Source organism: Rosa rugosa, chromosome 2, assembly GCF_958449725.1.
Source record: "Rosa rugosa chromosome 2, drRosRugo1.1, whole genome shotgun sequence".
Taxonomy (NCBI): Eukaryota; Viridiplantae; Streptophyta; class Magnoliopsida; order Rosales; family Rosaceae; genus Rosa; species Rosa rugosa.
Genome location: NC_084821.1, coordinates 34,288,054 through 34,301,092, shown reverse-complemented (window position 1 = coordinate 34,301,092; position 13,039 = coordinate 34,288,054). Strand labels below are relative to the sequence as shown.

Sequence of the window (13,039 nt, the reverse complement as noted above, 5' to 3'; positions counted from 1 at the left end):
ACTTGATTTCCACCAATTAGAATTCAACAACTATCAAAATAATATTAATATAAATAAAAATATTAATTTAAATAAATATTAATTATTCGGATCGGTTCGGTTTTTTTCGGCCGGTTTACTCACTAAACCCGCTTCCAAACCGGAGAAATCCGGTCCGGTTCGGTCAAGTCATTTTTTCCCCCTTATTTCATCCGGTTCGGTCCCCAAGCCGGTTTTTCGGGCCGGTTCGGCCGGTTTTGGACCTCCGGTTCGGTTTATGCCCACCCCTAGAAAAATACTCTTTACTCTTTAGAATATTGCCATTACGTGGCGAACTCCCATTCGAAATGAATGAAAGCCGCAGCAGGCAATAAAGGAAGCAGAGGATCCCCACCTTCCAATTGGCATTTGACGGTGCTAGAAAGAGTTGGTGAACAGTAGTAGAGAGACTCTCTCTCTCTCTCTCTCGCAGTAGATGATGGCGGAGACCAAACCCGCAATGCTCTCCGCGGAGGAGGCTCTGGAAATAGTTCTGAGAGTTATCCAGCGGCTGCCACCTGTCACGGTGCCCCTCCACGATGCCCTCGGGAAGGTCTTGGCCGAGGACATTCGCGCCGGCGACCCTCTGCCTCCTTTCCCTGCATCCATCAAGGTATTCATTCTCTGCACTTCATTCCAATGTTGATTGTAAATTTGATTGGGTTGACCTTGACCTGATGGTGATGATGATGATCAGGATGGATATGCAGTGGTAGCTTCAGACGGGCCTGGAGAGTATCCTGTAGTTGGTGAGGCAAGAGCCGGTAGCGATGGAATCGGCGTCACTGTCACCCCTGGGACTGTGGCATATGTTACTACTGGAGGTTTGCTCTCTTATTTATGCCCTATGCATGGTTTCGAAATTTTATTATACTGGGGAGGGGAGAGAAAATTAAACTAGTGATTAGTCTAAGACCAAGCATTAGTAAGGTAAATAGAAACTGTTCATCACCGGAAAATTATTAGCTTATTGTCGAATATTCCATGACCTACATTTCCAGAGCGTGATTTATATCTCTCGATGAAAAATTCAAAAAGTGTAGTTTGGTGTAGTTTCTGTAACTTACTTGTCTTGTGCTCTTGTGTATTTTGGTGTTTTGTCTCCTAGGAACTAGATTTATTTTTTGACTTTGCGTCAAGATATTAAAGTCTCTCTACTCGTTGTAAAGTGTGTTTCTTGTCGTACATTGTAATTTGACCTTAGGGATCACTACTATTCTTCCTGAAGGTGCTTTCATACTTTACATCATGGTTTTTTTTTTTTTCCTCATTTAACTCGTTTCCTGTTGTACTTACTTGCAGGACCGATACCTGATTTTGCTGATGCAGTTGTACAAGTTGAGGACACTGAACAGGTGCATGTGCATTCACATGAATCAAAGCGAGTGAGAATACTGGTACAGACGAGCAAAGGAGTTGATATCCGTCCAGTGGTATGATTTGATTCCTTACTCAGACATATCAAATATGATCTGTGTAGTGCAGTGTAGTGGAATGGAATACTGTATGTTCAGGTTTTTACTATGCTATACATAACTGGTACTCAGTTTCTTTTCTTGTCCTTCTGGGACATGCATTAACTTTTATTTTCCCAAATGGATAGCTATAATACTATTAACTTTTATTTTCCCAATTTTTTTTCTTGTCCTTCTGGGACATGCAGTAACTTCTGTTTTTCCAAATGGATAGTTATAATACTATGAAATGTGCCAAAGTAGATGTTTTCACTCTTAAGACACATAACTGACATAGTTTTTGCTTTTATGAACAAAGTTCCACATGTACATGCTGATCGAGTTGGAGCAGATGTTTTGCATGTGATACCTAGTTCCCTGGTTGCATGACTTCAGAAGATATAATGGTCTTTTTTTGTTTATTCGGTGCTGAATTTTAAATGTTTATGACCAGAGAGAATGCCGTCCACAGCGGAACTACACGTTCTGAAATAAATTGAAAGTGTTTCTTACGATTACACCCAACAGCCCACTTGAGCAATTTGCCATTCTCCCATTGATTCCTATGAATATAGGAAACTTGTATTTCTCATTCACAAATCCTTCTTTGTTTACGCTGCTAACTCTAAGCGATCCTGATCTACTGTTTTATCACCGAAAGTCCTCTATTCATGTTTGTCTGATCAATAGAGTTGTCTTTAGGGTAAAATGTTCAAGATTAAATAATACAAGGGGAAGATTTAAGGTTTCATGATGGCAGCTAATTGGGGCTTCTTAGATGTTTTATGTTTTAGACTTTAGGTTGCAGGATCGCTGTTGTGGTCTTTTTGACTGAGGATTGTATTTTGGTTATTTTTCTGACTTTAGTTAGATTTTGATGTTGGGTTATGTTAGGGTTTGAGGCTGAATTTTGCATGCAATCAGGTCTAGGCATTGTTTCAAAATGCCATTATTTCGTAAGGAAGAATTGAAAAGCTGGAAAAAATTGGGGATAAAATTGTCACTGTTGCTTCTTGTAGGTTTCCAGATGCAGTCAAAGAGGCAACACTTATTTTGATGCAGTCAAATTGTCACTGTTGCTTCTTGTATTTATTTTGCACCATTATGACCTTGTACTGAAATGGGAAATTTTCATAAAAATCCGTGCAGATTTTTTTTTTTCTTGAAAAGACCAACACCAAGTTATATTCCATGTGATCCACAATCTGGGATTTTGTTTTTTAGGCCAGTTTTAAGTTGGACACATGGTTTCATGCAGTCTCTTTTTGTCACTTGACTACTGTAACTGATGGAGTGCATGTGTTTTGTTTCTTATTGTATTGATTTACATACTTACATGCAATAAAAAGTAGATGTATCAATAGCAGTTGCTTTGCTATGGTGAACATCATGAACACTTTTTTCTTTTTCTGGTGATTAGGTATGGTGTTTTACTATATTCATCTTTGTTTGACGAACTGAACTTTAAACTCATCATTAAACTATTTGTGTTCCAGGGATGTGACATTGAGAAGGATGATGTAGTATTGATATCTGGACAAAGAATTGGTGCTGCAGAAATTGGTATACTTGCTACTGTTGGAAGGACAATGGTGAAGGTATTGAAGCATTTTACTTTAGTGCTTGATAGATAGAGACTGAGAATTAATGTGGCATGCAGGTATATCCCACTCCAAAAATCGGTGTACTTTCCACGGGAGATGAACTTGTAGAGCCAACGACAGGTTGTCTGAGTCGCGGCCAGGTAATTCCCCCCCCCCCACCCCCACGGGGGTCTCTCTCTTTCAACTCTGCAATAATGAGAGTCAATTTTGATAGAATCTTTGACACTCTAGGGCAGCTAACAGTTGATAGGAAGCAACTTGTCAAAGTATTGTGTCAGAGGATTGTCAATGCAGTCCTTTGTCAAAGTATTGATAGGATCTTTGACACTAGGGCATTTATTCTTTAGGTACCAACTTGGTTATGTTTGCACAGTCCTTTGTAGTTTATTAGATTGTAGTTTCACTTCTCAGTTGATATACCTTGCTCTTTATAACTTGAAATTATGTTCTTTTCTAGTTAAAATAAAAGTGTCATTGATTTTCTCATTAAAAAAATACCTACCATGAGGATAGTAACTAAGTACTAGGTACGTCATTTTTCTTTGAACTATTTTGCATTTGTTAGAGTTTAAATTATCCTGTATTGATTATTTTAGAAATGTCAACATATCAAGACATTGGATTGTTAAACTGTTTAACACAACTGATTCAGTTTTGTGCAGATCAGGGACTCCAACCGTGCTATGATAATGGCAGCTTCACTACAGCATCATTGTGAAGTTAGTGATTTCGGCATAACTAGAGATGATGAAGAAGGACTCGAAAATATCATAGATACTGTCATTTCTGCTGGAATTGATATTCTTCTCACCTCTGGAGGTGTTTCTATGGGAGATAAGGACTTTGTCAAACCACTGTTGCATAAGAGAGGGACAGTGCATTTCAGTAAGGTAGACACTGTTGTCATTTCATATTGGTTTTTTCCTCTTTTTTTTTTTTTTTTTTCAAAATTTTAATTTTTTTTACTTACTCCTTTTATGGTTGTTTTTGGAACTATGGTGATTGTGATGTACTGAAATGGAGACTGATTCGATATTAGTTAGAGCATATTATGTCGTATTGGTTCAATATCTAACTGGATCTTCAGGTGTGGATGAAACCAGGGAAACCCTTGACTTTCGCGGAGATCAATTCTGAACCAGCAGATAAAATGAGAATGAGAAAACTTTTTGCGTTTGGGCTGCCTGGAAATCCAGTTAGCTGTCTTGTCTGCTTCCATCTATTTGTGGTACCAACCATCCGCTTTCTTGCTGGATGGGCAGACCCTTTGCCTTTCAGGTTGCTTCTACGCATTACTGCTCTGCTCTGCTCTGCTCTCTCTCTCTCTATATAATATCTCTTACGTACAGAGTGCAAGCTCGCCTTCTCCAGCCTGTAAAGACAGATCCAGTCCGTCCAGAATTCCATTCTGCTATCGTCAGATGGGAGTTAAATAAGGGATTGGGTAATCCTGGGTAAGTTGTTTAAAGAATTTCATCTAGGTTGTTTACTGTAGCTCGATTACGAGTTGTGAGTTGATTACATCTCAAAGTACCTTGTTTTCCACTCTCGTATCTTTTTTTGAGTGCTTGTTCCATTTTAACCTTTTAATTGCATCAAGAAGTTTTTCTTATAAATCCTTTTTTCTTTTGTATTTCAGCTTTGTTGCGGAGAGTACTGGCCACCAGAGAAGCAGTAAGATTTTAAGTATGAAGTCTGCTAATGCGTTGTTGGAGTTGCCTGCAACAGGCAGTGTAATGCCCGCTGGGACGTCTGTGTCAGCCATTATTATTTCCGATATAAGTACTGCTGCTATTAATAAAACTTCCTCATCCCCGGGTCCAGCTTCTCATATAGAAAGATTTAGAACACAAGAATTATCCGTAGCTGAGTCTCCCGATGCTGAGTTTAGAGTATCTATTCTTACCGTGAGTGATACTGTTGCATCCGGGGCCGGGCCGGATAGGAGGTATAAGACCTACTCATCAACATACATAGCATATGTGTAAATATATATTAAATCCATATATGATCAATCTATATTGGGACAATACCTCATTATAAGTGACCTGGACATGGAACTTAAAGTACCAGCAGCTACATACAGCTTTCTGAGTCATTTTCTGAAAAGTTTCAGTTTGCTAGTGCTTCACAAAATTGTTAACCAGCTTTTCATGGCTAATACTTGTTTAAATTTGCTGGAAACATGTAGGGTTTTTTATCATTATTTTTTATTATATTTTTTTTATTATTTTGAGAAGAAACAGATTTTTTTTACTTTTGTTTGTTTCTTTTTAATCAGGTTTTTCTTACAAAACAACTTGCTGGTTCTTTATAATCAAAATCAGACAATTTGTGGTAAAAAATTACTTTATTCTATTTCCTACCAAACACAAGGGCTTTCTTCTTCTTTTTTTTTTTTGGGTGCAAATTGGGGTCATTGGCCTAAAGTTTGTGTTTGTTTCCCAAAGTAGAATTAATCTCCTTACATTTTTCCCACCAGCGTTGAGTCTTGAGAAGATCCATAATCAAACTCGAGCATCTAGATATTTATTTTTTATTGTGCGTTTTTAACTGTTATGGTCAATTCTAAGATGCAAGAGAAATAAAGCAAAGTTGATATTACTCCTTATCTAAGGGGAACATGAGATGCGCTGTTTGCTTTGTGACAATGTATTTATATAGACCCTTCACTTTAGTGTAAAGATAATAGCATTGGATTTTGGTGCCAGTTGGGAAAATCTATAATCAAACTCATGCATCTTGATACATCTTTTTGAATGTTTGTTTCAAGGAGGTCACTTAGTAGATGCAAAAGAAACAAGACAAAGTTGATATACTCCTGTTCAAAGTGGAACATGAGATGTATTATTAAATGCTTTGCAACATATGGATCCTTCTTTTTAATGTGTTGTTCCTGTGTCTATAAAACTTATGTAGAACAACCAATCCACCATTCTGATGTGTATATCAGACACCTATGATCCCCGCCAGAGTGTTGTATGATTGAATTGTCTGAGAAAGCAAATTATCATGTGAATAAGGAGATGTAGGTGTTCCCCTTTAGTCAGCAAAAGCTTCAGGCTTTCAGCCATAAGTTAGCTCCATTATGGGAACTTTTGTTTGCAAGATATTATTTTCACTATGGTGCATGTTTCTCCTATTATATATGCCTGCTACATTCATGTATAATTTGTTTAATCTATCTCCATTTGCAGTGGTCCAAGGGCAGTTTCTGTTGTAACTTCTTGTTCAGAAAGGTTGGGAGGAGCCAAGATTGTTTCAACGGCTGTGGTACCAGATGATGTAAGCAAAATTAAGGATGTTCTGCAGAGATGGAGTGATATCGAGAATATGGATCTCATCCTCACCCTTGGTCATTTTCTCAATTTTTTACCTTGCCATTTAATTTCTTTCTGGATTTGGTAGACTAGAACCTCTCAAGTGCGATTTTCTTGAAATTCTTTCTTAATTTGTAGGTGGCACTGGATTTACCCCCCGAGATGTAACTCCAGAAGCAACCAAAGAGTTGATTGAGAAAGAAACACCTGGTCTTCTTCTTGTCATGATGCAAGAGAGTTTAAAGGTAAGCTTCATGCATAATATTGTTAGTTTTTACAAAGTAGGGCAGATTTAGCCATCTTAACTAGGTCTGCAAAAATACTAAGAAAGTGGATGTAGTCTAAAGTATATTTAATGACGAATTGGTCAAATGATTGAATGACGGTTTTTTTATTATTATTTATATATATATATATATATTTTTTTAAGTATTGCATGTAAAGTGTATTGGATGTGGAGTAGGTGCCTTTAGCTCAAAGACTATTGGTTTACTATAACCCTAACCCTGCAGCCTTTTCAATACATTCCTACAATCTTCTTAGTTACTTTATGATTGCATAATCACCTTTAATCAACCAATCTATTGGGTCTCTTTAGTTTAAACTCAGTGTTTCCCTTATTTGAAAACAGGTGACACCATTTGCTATGCTCTCCCGTGCTGCAGCAGGAATAAGAGGGTCAACATTGGTAAGGCCATAATCTCAATTTCATTCAGAATATTTCATATTAGGAGTTGTAGAACAATGATCAGTTAATATTAATGTGCTTTATATATAGTGCATATTCATAAAATCATGGAAGCCAATTTTAAGCGGAACAATGTTTGTAAGTGAAGGATATTGTCACTATACAAATTGGTTGGTTGGGCATTGAGTGAAAAGTAGAGAGCTACATTGTTTCTTTTTTCATCCCCTAAGAAGACAGAAAAACGAAGCTCTAAAGGGGGTTTCACCAGATAATAGTGATGAATATATATCAACACGGGGGGCTCATTTAGAAGTAGTTGATACTTTTCTTATTCATGTTTCGTAGATGTGAATCTTATGAAATCTGAACAATCAAGCTTTATTATGTAAGAGATCTGAATCTATGGAACGTTTGATACAATAGCTAATGTCTCCTTTGTTCTATATATTGAAGATCATCAACATGCCGGGGAATCCAAATGCGGTTGCTGAGTGCATGGAGGCTTTGTTGCCTGCCCTCAAGCATGGATTAAAGCAGATAAAGGGAGATAAGAGAGAAAAACATCCTCGACATGTCCCTCATGCGCAAGCTGCGTCCATGGATACTTGGGAGCAGAGTTATAAGTTGGCCTCGGGTACTGGTAAAGACTCGTCTGGTTGTTCTTGTTGCCATTAAACTGGAGGATTAAAAGTCATACATGTAATCTTGTGTATTGTTGTCTGCATCTGAATATATATTAATCAAGTGGTCCGCGTGTTATAGTTTCTACATTCAACCAAAGTAGCTAGCTGTTTTTTTTTTTGGTGAAAATGAAAGAACTCTATTCATCAGTATCATGAATTACAAAATATGGGAATGACCGTGGTGAAACTTTTTTCCCACCCCCCTCCCTAGTAAAATGTTATTGGTCTATGATTCTCGATGACATCCATAAACCAAGAGGAACGACCTCTAACCAACCATAGCACTCATGTTCTTGGGTTACAATCACAGTCTATCACTCTTAAGTGTCATTATATAGAAGCATAATTATACAGTAAAATTCATATTCTTACTTTACTCGTTCTTGTGATTGACAAATTAGCTCGTTATGCTCTTACTTGTATCAAGATTTTAGTTGGGGTTCTTCAAGTCAAGTTTGTGATTGACAAATTAGCTCGTTATGCTCTTACTTGTATCAAGATTTTAGCTGGGGTTCATTACCTCCATGGCTCCATATTTTGTTTTTGATGTAATTGAGCAGGATTGTTCTCCTAATTAATAATTATCTATCAACTCATTGCAAAAAGAAAAGAAAAAAGGGTAAACAAAATGTATTGTTAAAGGCATGCTTTCTATTTTTTATTTTATTTAATGTGTCAAGACATTTTTTCTTTATTTTCTCAATCTCACTTTGTGTAGCACATTAAAGTTAATGGAATTAAAGAGATTCATAATGGTAGGAAATTCCAGTGTAGAAACACTAAAAGTATAGTTAGAAGTTGAAAAGTTGTTACGATATGGAATTATTCAGCTCGCATCAGCTGCTCGGTATGTCAAATGGGTATCATCAAAAGGCCTTCAAAGATTTGACGTGGAAGAATGAACATGTAGCTCTTTTCAAAATAATCTCAATTTTAGAAAGATTCAAGTTAGATTGTCGAACAAAATCCTAATAAACATACTTAGCTTGTTGGACAAAGAAAAAATGGTCGATTTGACAACTCAAAGTCCAATCTTTGACGGAATTAGTCTACAGTATTAATGTATCAATACATTCTAGACTAGTTCAATTCAGAGGTAGACTGACTCTATTTATTGGTAGACTAGTTTGAGACTACCCTACTTTTGTATCGAATTAATTTACTTTTAGAACTTTCAGGGTGGTACATGAGTAAAACTTTTTGTAACTTGGTAACTTCACCCTTTTCCATTTAACCCGGGTTTTGAATTCTTATACGGGTAAAGTTTGACCCGCCAGCCATACGGGTCAAGGGAATTTCGGGTCGGCTAACAGGTATATGTGGAAGAAAGGGAAAAGCCTGCGAGGGTTTGGGGTTTAGATGTTACCTTCTCTCAAATAATCCAACTCATTCCTTCCACTGAAATGCTTCGATTTCGATCCGATTGAAGATTCAATTTCTGTGGGCGCTGCTTCAATCGTCATTTCAGGTCTTCTTCTTCTCAGTTTTTCACTGTTTTTTTTTTTCTCTCTCTCTCTGTTAGCCACCTTATTATTGCCGAAGAATCTAGTATTGCTATTTGAAATGTAGATACAGAAAACAAGGACAGGGTTAGGTTTTTGGGTTTCTAGCATTACCATTTTATGTCTTGTTGTTATGTTATGCTGTGTTTGGTTTTTGGAGTGTAGCTTTGGTATTGTTTTGTGCTACCAGATTGAAGATTTGGGCTAATGAAATTTTTGAACTATTGATTGATTTGAGGAATTACTATAGGCGTATCAATGGATGTTTACGAGATTCATTTATGGTTTTAGGATATTCTGCACCTGTGGGTTGGCAAAGTAGATTACTTCCCGGAGCTATGCAGAATCTGCACCGTCTTATATCTCGTCTTTCCTCAACTTCAATCTGCAAAAGCACGACTACGACAGGGTTTCTGGGGGAGAAGAGCAACGCCAGTTTGGGGAACAATGGTGTTGAAGCTTGTAAGCTTATCAGCTCCCGATTTTTTTCTTTTCAATCTGGTGGTGATGGGCAAAATGATGGTAACAGTGGGTGGGATAAACCTGCGGCGGGAACATTTGGCAATAATGCATCAGATAATTTGGGGTGGGATTCTACATCCTCGTGGTCGCTTGGACTGACCAAGGAGCATTTTGATGGGGAGGTGGTGGGGCGACGAACGAGCGGAGATGAGACTCCCCAGTCTGCAGTCATCTCTGGTTTGCAAGAGATTGAGGATAGAATAAAGGAATTGGAGGCAGAGAACCGGAAAAGTAAGAGATTTGTTGATGGATGGGGAGAGAGATTGAAAGAGATAAGTGTGCTGATGAAGCAAGTGCGTGAACCGGGTGCAAGAGGGTCTTATCTCAAGGACTCGGAAAAGGCTGAGATGTATTGGTTGCACAAGGAAAACCCTGATGTTTACACTGTTGAGCGCCTGGCCAAGGATTATAGGATTATGAGGCAGAGAGTGCATGCCATTCTTTGGCTGAAGGAGCTTCAGGAGGAAGAGGAGAAGAAGCTTGGTCGTCCCTTAGATGATTCTGTTGAGCTCCTGCTTGACAGCTTTCCTGAGTAAGATGTTAATTTGGGAGCATTATTTTTCATATATGAAAGGAATATTTTCTGTATATCAATGATTCTATGCAAATTTTATGTTTATGGTATAGGTTTGCTCATTGAGATTTTTTTTGGTTCCCGTGGGGCTAACACTTGTCCTCATTCAGATTTTTCAATTCCCATGACCGTGAATTCCATGTTGCATCACTTCCTTACAAACCTGACTTCAAGGTTATGCCAGAGGGTTGGGATGGTACCACCAGAGATTTGGATGAAGTCCACTATGAGATCTCCAAGAAGGAAGATGAGATGCTGTATCAAGAATTTGTCCAGAGGATGAACTTCAACAAAATGAAAGTAAGTTCTATAACTCTGACTTTTTCTGATTATAGAAAGAGAAATCAAAACATTAGTGGGGGTAGACAAGTAAGTGTGTGCTGTCAGGTAATACTGCTGTTTTAGGTGTTCCCATCACTTGTGGCAGGTATGTTTTGCTTTTCTTACCCTATCTGCATGTTTTAACATGTTATCATCTGCAAGGATGAATGACTGAAGGCTACATTGGGATTGCGCCACCAGCCCTCTAGGACCTCTTCATAGTAAAACAAAAATATCGCAGTGGAATTTTATTGAGATGGATAAGGTGCCGGAGTTGAACTTTTAGGACTTAAGCGTGGCTTAAGTGTATTCTATAAGACTAATATCAGTTCAAATTTAAGAGGATAAAGAAGTGGTATTTAGCCTTTTTGACTTAAAAAAAGAAGAAGAAGAAGAAGTGGTTAGAGGTGAGCTCAACACAAGCCTTCCTAATACAACACACACAAATGTGAAAAAGGCCTTCTCTTTCTCTGCTCGTGCCAGGCATGAGTATCAAATGGGTTTTTGTCAAGCATGATTTATTTAGTATTTTAATATTGAAAAATAATGATGCAATTGCCAAATTCAGTTCATGATCTAAGAGTCTGTGATTCATTATTTCAAATTTTCGCTTTTTAGTTTGATGAGATATAGTAAATTACTCAAGCAACACAACTGAATTGTTAGCACTAATATTACTTTTTTTTTAATAAGAAAAGAGCACTGATATCACTACTTATTACCTTAGTTTTAAGTTTACTAAATAGTGAATTATATCCAAGTCTTTTTTTTTTATCTACCATAGAAAGTAAGGGAGAGGAAAACCTACATGGGCTACAAAAGCACAATCCAATTTAAGGCATAACATAAACCATGTGTAGCTGTATGTGCACCATTGTAATGCACTCAGCACAGTATAAGGCATGATTGGGATAACTTAAATTGGTCGTGTTGGCAAAAGAGGCTGGAAGGTGTGACGTCCATGTTTTGGGTTGCAATTTGGAGAGACTTGAGGTTAAGATAGTGAAGAAGAGTATGGCAGAGGAGGGTTTAGAGTTTGAGGTCCAGTTAATGAGTGGAAAATTGAGATTGAGAAGTTGTATTTGAATAACTCATGGATTTTTCTTGGGAAAAAAAGAAAAGAAAAGAAAAGCTCATGGATTTATTTATAATGCATGTGCCTAATAAATAAAATTGTTTAGTATGATGTATATCTTGACAGACGCTTTGGATAGTTCAATAGCTAAGCAGTCTTGCATGTATCAGTAATCATGCATGTTTGTATTAGATACTGGAGATGGAGGTGGCACTGATGTTGGCCGGCAGATTTCTCTCATATCCAATTGGGTGTATGCAGCTTTTGAATTTTTTTCCCTGTGGCTTTGTTTGTGGCTCCACTATCTGATTCTTATGAGGGGCATTTTATTGGGTGGATATTAGTTACCAGTGAGTTTTGGGCGACATATGGGACAGTGAGATGTTTTTCCTCTGTCCAAGTTTGCCCTTGCATTGCATATCAAATAATTGATTGCGATTTTCTGTTACTGTCAATTCTAACCCTTTACATTATGTGTTTTCACTTGTGTAGATGAGAGGAGAGGTTTTCCACCACAAGTATAGTCGTCGTCGCTCTGCAGATGGGTGGAATTTCACGGTGGAGAAAATGGGACCCAAAGGAAAGCGTGGAGGTGGCGGTGGCTGGAAGTTTGTCAGCCTGCCAAATGGTTCGAGCCGACCGCTGAATGAAAAAGAGAAAATGTATGTGAAACGAGAAACTCCACGCCATCGACGCAAGATCCTTCCATGATGACAAGTCTTTGTTATTTAGTAGATGTTACTATTAAGAAAATTTTGTAGTTCATGCAAATCTTATGCTTCTTAGGTGGTTCAGTGGCGATGATAGCATCATCTGTTACCACCATTGTTCAATGTATACGTCTCTCAGTACCATTTTGAACACTGTTTCTTTGCTTAGGATTATGGTTGAGCTATGCACCAAGCTTTTCTTTTTCCATCTCGAAAGACACGTCTCTGGATTTTAGCTAATAAATATATTGGAATCATCAATTCTAGCTGCATACTGCTTGAATTTCAACTCGAGTCTTATGTGTTACACCCGTCTGGTTAGAGCCAGCTAATCCTTCAAAAATAAATCTCGTGCTAGCAAGTCCTTCCAAAATAAATTTAAAGGCCAAGTTAAAAGTTAACCAAAACATGAGAATCCACATCATCATTCACTAATAGTGCATGCCATGTGTAAATCGCTCTGGTTGGATATGTCAATGTTTTCTTTTTTTTTTTTTTGGAAATTAATGAAACTTCATTAATACCACTGAGTAAACTCAATGGAGCGAGCACAAGTACAAATAAACCC

At 37.7% G+C, this 13,039-nt stretch overlaps 2 protein-coding genes across 2 annotated transcripts; both read left to right on the top strand.

Annotated features, from left to right (window-relative positions):
* Window positions 1-379: 379 nt before the first annotated feature.
* LOC133733359 (molybdopterin biosynthesis protein CNX1-like) lies at window positions 380-7,852 on the top strand. The gene is made up of 13 exons (XM_062160996.1): window positions 380-631; window positions 716-842; window positions 1,321-1,451; window positions 2,969-3,070; window positions 3,133-3,216; window positions 3,739-3,966; window positions 4,164-4,354; window positions 4,426-4,530; window positions 4,716-5,024; window positions 6,274-6,431; window positions 6,535-6,641; window positions 7,028-7,084; window positions 7,538-7,852. The coding sequence occupies exons 1-13, from the start codon at window positions 455-457 to the stop codon at window positions 7,757-7,759; spliced, it is 1,998 nt and encodes a 665-aa protein (XP_062016980.1). The 5' UTR covers window positions 380-454; the 3' UTR covers window positions 7,760-7,852.
* A 1,226-nt stretch (window positions 7,853-9,078) lies between these two features.
* On the top strand, window positions 9,079-12,743 carry LOC133733811 (small ribosomal subunit protein mS75). The gene is made up of 4 exons (XM_062161447.1): window positions 9,079-9,235; window positions 9,561-10,323; window positions 10,476-10,665; window positions 12,254-12,743. The coding sequence occupies exons 2-4, from the start codon at window positions 9,608-9,610 to the stop codon at window positions 12,470-12,472; spliced, it is 1,125 nt and encodes a 374-aa protein (XP_062017431.1). The 5' UTR covers window positions 9,079-9,235; window positions 9,561-9,607; the 3' UTR covers window positions 12,473-12,743.
* The last annotated feature ends 296 nt before the right edge of the window (window positions 12,744-13,039 follow it).

Bases quoted from the DNA above. Each gene is read 5' to 3' on its own strand.
- LOC133733359 (XM_062160996.1), top strand. From the start codon at position 455: ATGATGGCGGAGACCAAACCCGCAATGCTCTCCGCGGAGGAGGCTCTG. The intron at 632-715 runs GTATTCATTCTC...GATGATGATCAG, and splicing joins CTTTCCCTGCATCCATCAAG to GATGGATATGCAGTGGTAGC. The intron at 3,071-3,132 runs GTATTGAAGCAT...TGTGGCATGCAG, and splicing joins TTGGAAGGACAATGGTGAAG to GTATATCCCACTCCAAAAAT.
- LOC133733811 (XM_062161447.1), top strand. From the start codon at position 9,608: ATGCAGAATCTGCACCGTCTTATATCTCGTCTTTCCTCAACTTCAATC. The intron at 10,324-10,475 runs GTAAGATGTTAA...GTCCTCATTCAG, and splicing joins CTGCTTGACAGCTTTCCTGA to ATTTTTCAATTCCCATGACC. The intron at 10,666-12,253 runs GTAAGTTCTATA...TCACTTGTGTAG, and splicing joins TGAACTTCAACAAAATGAAA to ATGAGAGGAGAGGTTTTCCA.